General features: G+C 43.0%; 1 protein-coding gene across 1 annotated transcript in view; it reads left to right on the top strand.

Moving 5' to 3' along the window:
• Positions 1–2,128: 2,128 nt before the first annotated feature.
• The window catches only part of ntsr1 (neurotensin receptor 1 (high affinity)), a 38,079-nt gene continuing 36,243 nt past the window's right edge, over positions 2,129–3,964 (top strand). Inside the window, exon 1 of the mRNA XM_032521063.1 lies at positions 2,129–2,961. Within this exon, the coding sequence (XP_032376954.1) occupies positions 2,302–2,961 (660 nt within the window). The 5' untranslated portion in view covers positions 2,129–2,301. The remainder of the gene's footprint in view (positions 2,962–3,964) is intronic.

Genomic DNA, 3,964 nt, shown 5'->3' with positions numbered 1-3,964 from the left:
GAAACACCCTGTGAGGCAGCGTTGTCAAGATCAGTCGTGGCAACAAGATGCAAAGCATGCGCGGAACATCTTTGGTGAGGTGGCAAAAAAAGGTTTAGCTTCTCTTCCTCTTTTGTCCTCCTGAAGAACTGCAGAGACATCAACAAACTGCACATCATCTGTGCTATGCATCTCATCATCCATTTCCCACCCTCCATAGTCATTGAATTTCTTAACCAAATTGCTACCATTGTCAGTGACTGTGGCACCAACTTTGCCGCGAATCTGGAATTCTGCGTGAATCTGACTAACTTTGGCAGCCATGCCATCATAGGTGTTGCGGCCCCTTATCCTTTCACATGCCAACACTAACCTAATGTCTCTGGCTCAATCCAGTGACACGTGATTCCCATGAAACTCCTATGATGAGCCGTCCATATGTCTGCTGTTGTGCACACGGTTTGAACATCGTGAAGAGTTTCAGTAAGTGCCTCCTTCATATTTTGAGATCCACTTTCAATGCACTGCATCAATGTTTTTCTGTACATGGGTGTCCTACCCCCCACCCCCTCAATTCCTGCAATTATCTCCCGGAATGAGGCATTCTCCACTGATGAAAAGGGCTGTGCATCTGCAATTATGCACTCAAGAACCAAGGAGTTTACTTTCCTTTGGGTGATTGCTGAGTGTTGCTTGTTTGAGATTAGGTGTGGTGGGCACGGCACTTTGTTACCCACCATCATCTGATGCCATTTCTGCTCTTTGCAAGACACTGGAATGCTTCCTCTAAAATAAAGAAAGATAGAGAGCACAAATTAATAACACTGAAATGTTTTAGCACTAACCTGAACCCATTTTGCTAGCAGAGTGGTATGAGTATGCTTCAACAACAGGAGCATGCACACATGCAACTAAAACCATGTGGAAGTATTTGAACATATAAAAAGCTTCCACAGTAGCGTTGCTAACAAGTACCTAAACAAGCAGATAGATTGTTGAATTTGCAGTACTAGTCCATAACTGCATACTACAAAAATCTAACCGCAGTCTAAGCTACCACAAGCTAATTTTAGCTAACGTTAGTTAGCATGTCAAACGGGGCTGGTCAGTCGTTCAACGGCTCAGGGGCTAGTAAACCAGCACATAGGAGGATGTCACACACACTGTCGAACTGATATGGATGAAAATGAACTTTTTAACCTTTTTAACGTTTGATGTACCACTAGTTGTTTAACTGTGAAGAAATGCTGTGTGTGTGTTGTGGTGTGTGTGTGTGTGTGTGTGTGTGTGTGTGTGTGTGTGTGTGTGTGTCAGAGAGAGTTGGGGACCTACTTGCTTCACTGGTCCCAGCAGTGGCAGCTACAAATAAACCATTAAAGGAAGATGTTCTCTGCTGTCCAGTGATAATATTCTCCACACTGAGACTGGATCGTTAGCACTGAAGACACAATTGATTTGCCTCCTAACACAATCTGATATCGCTACTGTAGTGAAGTCTCCAGCTGTTACCTAACATTATTCCTTTGCACTTCTTTGTCTGAGTGAGAGAAGGAAAGGAGAAGACGGATGCACAGCGGGTTGGTGGTGTGTGTGTGTGTGTTGTGTGTGTGTGTGTGTGTGTGTGTGTTGTGTGGTGTGTACTATAGTAATATAAATCAATAAGACGAACGTGTGTTATTTTCATGTCACTGTTGTGTACTGTCTGAAAATTTGGAAGGAAAATGCATTTTTATGCTTTGGCAAAATATTTTTAATGTCAGTAAGCTCTAGAATGTATTTACAAACACACACACACACACACACACACACACACACACACACACCACCACCATCAATAACAAATGCTGTATAAATAATTCATATAAACCAATCTTAATGTGTTAATTTTTATATGCTTTATATATTATTTTTGTTCTGTGCCAATGTTCAGACACATTGTATTTTGATGCTTTGGCAACCTTGTTATTGAATCTTCCATGCCAATAAAGCTCTTTAAATGAAGTGAGTGGGTTCTGGGTATCAAAAGGTACAAAAAAAACGTGTATTTTGTATTGTATTGGTCCTTTGCGTTATTTCTGGTTTCCAAGGTAAAGCATGAATTGATAAAACACCGGCTGCACTGAGTGGAAGGCTGTGCGTCAGAGCAGCAGGTCTAACAGCGAGCACGCCTCCTGTCCTGGCAAATATAAGAAGCTGCTCCGCTCCGACTTACGGAGACTGAACCCATTTCTCCTCAGCTTTTGGAAGAAGTGAATATGACCACTCAGTGCAGCCAACCGTACTTTCTGTGTAGGCCTACACGTTTCCACATATAGAAGCATCATGGATTTAAACTTCACGCTCTCAGGGCGCGACTTGGCCGGCTTGGGTGCGAGACTTTTGGGGAATAACTCACTGGTTCCGTTTGAAAACAACACCACCGATTCCAAAACGGAGGAGGAAGACTTGGAAGTCAACACGGACGTTTACTCTAGGGTGATAGTCACTGTCATCTACGCTGCGCTGTTCGCCGTGGGCACTCTGGGGAACTCCATCACCCTGTACACCCTGCTGACCAAGAAGACCCTGCAGAACCTCCAGAGCACGGTGCATTACCACCTGGCCAGCCTCGCCGTCTCCGACCTGCTCATCCTCGTCCTCTCCATGCCCATCGAGCTCTACAACTTCATCTGGTTCCACCACCCGTGGGTGTTCGGGGACGCCGTGTGCAGGGGTTACTACTTCCTCCGGGATAGCTGCTCGTACGCCACGGCGCTCAACATCGCCAGCCTGAGCGTGGAGCGCTACATGGCCATCTGCCACCCGTTCAAAGCCAAGAGCATCATGTCCCGCAGCCGCACCAAGAAGCTCATCAGCGCCATGTGGCTCGCGTCCTTTGCGCTCGCCACGCCGATGATCTTCATCATGGGCCAGGTGATGCGTCAAGGCGAGAAGATATGCACCGCGATCGTCTCACCTGTCACCATCAAGACCGTGCTGCAGGTGGGTGTCGGGGAGGTGTCACGTCGCTGGTTGGTGTGTTCGCTTTGCAGATGTATCCACGGTTGCTCTTTACGCACCGGGGGTCGGGCTGGTTTGTTTTTATTTATCTCAAACAACATCAACATACTGTTAAAGACGGGGGAAAATCTGATATAAACACAAAAATAAAATAAAAGCATATACAAATCAATCCAAATCCATAAAAAAACAAAGAAGGATGAGTTTGAGGAGCAGGCTGAAGCGTATTGCTTATAAAGTCCTGGGTCTATTTTACAATGTCAAATTATTAGAGCAAAAAAACTAATAGATATACATATATAAGATACATAATTTGAAGTCAGTCAATAATCCAATAATTTCAACAAAATAAAACTATACACTGTGTGTCCATTCCCATCTATATGTTCAGGTCAAATTTCTGTGTTGGTCAGGTATTTTTTTCTTGAATCTATTTTTGAACTGTTTAAAATTATTATATAGTGTGTGTATATATACAGAGAGTAGCGTATATGGAATTAAAGGTGTACTATTAAAGTGTAATTCTCACCAAAATGCAACCTAGGGTGTTTTTGGGAATGTACCCGAGTCAAACCTTGGTTTAGAAGCATAATAAGGAAGAAAGAGCCACTTTTAAGATTTAAAATATACTTTAAGATTTAAGATCTGCTAAAGTAAGTCGTTCTAAACCTTTGTTTTTAGTAAACTCTGTGTACACAAACAATGTTCTCAATGCTGGTATACATGTGCAGAGCATTTCTGCTTTCAAATACAACAAATTGCTTTTTGAAAACAAAGAAGGTTCAGTATTGGTATACTAGGTCTATTGGAATACTTGATCAACACTGAGGAAGGCACTATGTTAAATTATTATATGGTTTATCAGTATGTTAAGTATTTTAATATAGCTTTGATAAGTGCTCATCACAACCAGACTTGAGACAGTAAAAGCACAAGCGCCACACACACACACACACACACACACACACACACACACACACACACA

Source organism: Etheostoma spectabile, chromosome 7 (assembly GCF_008692095.1).
Source record: "Etheostoma spectabile isolate EspeVRDwgs_2016 chromosome 7, UIUC_Espe_1.0, whole genome shotgun sequence".
Classification (NCBI taxonomy): Eukaryota; Metazoa; Chordata; class Actinopteri; order Perciformes; family Percidae; genus Etheostoma; species Etheostoma spectabile.
The sequence above is the reverse complement of the archived record's forward strand: the minus strand, read 5'-3'. Positions and strand labels throughout refer to the sequence as shown.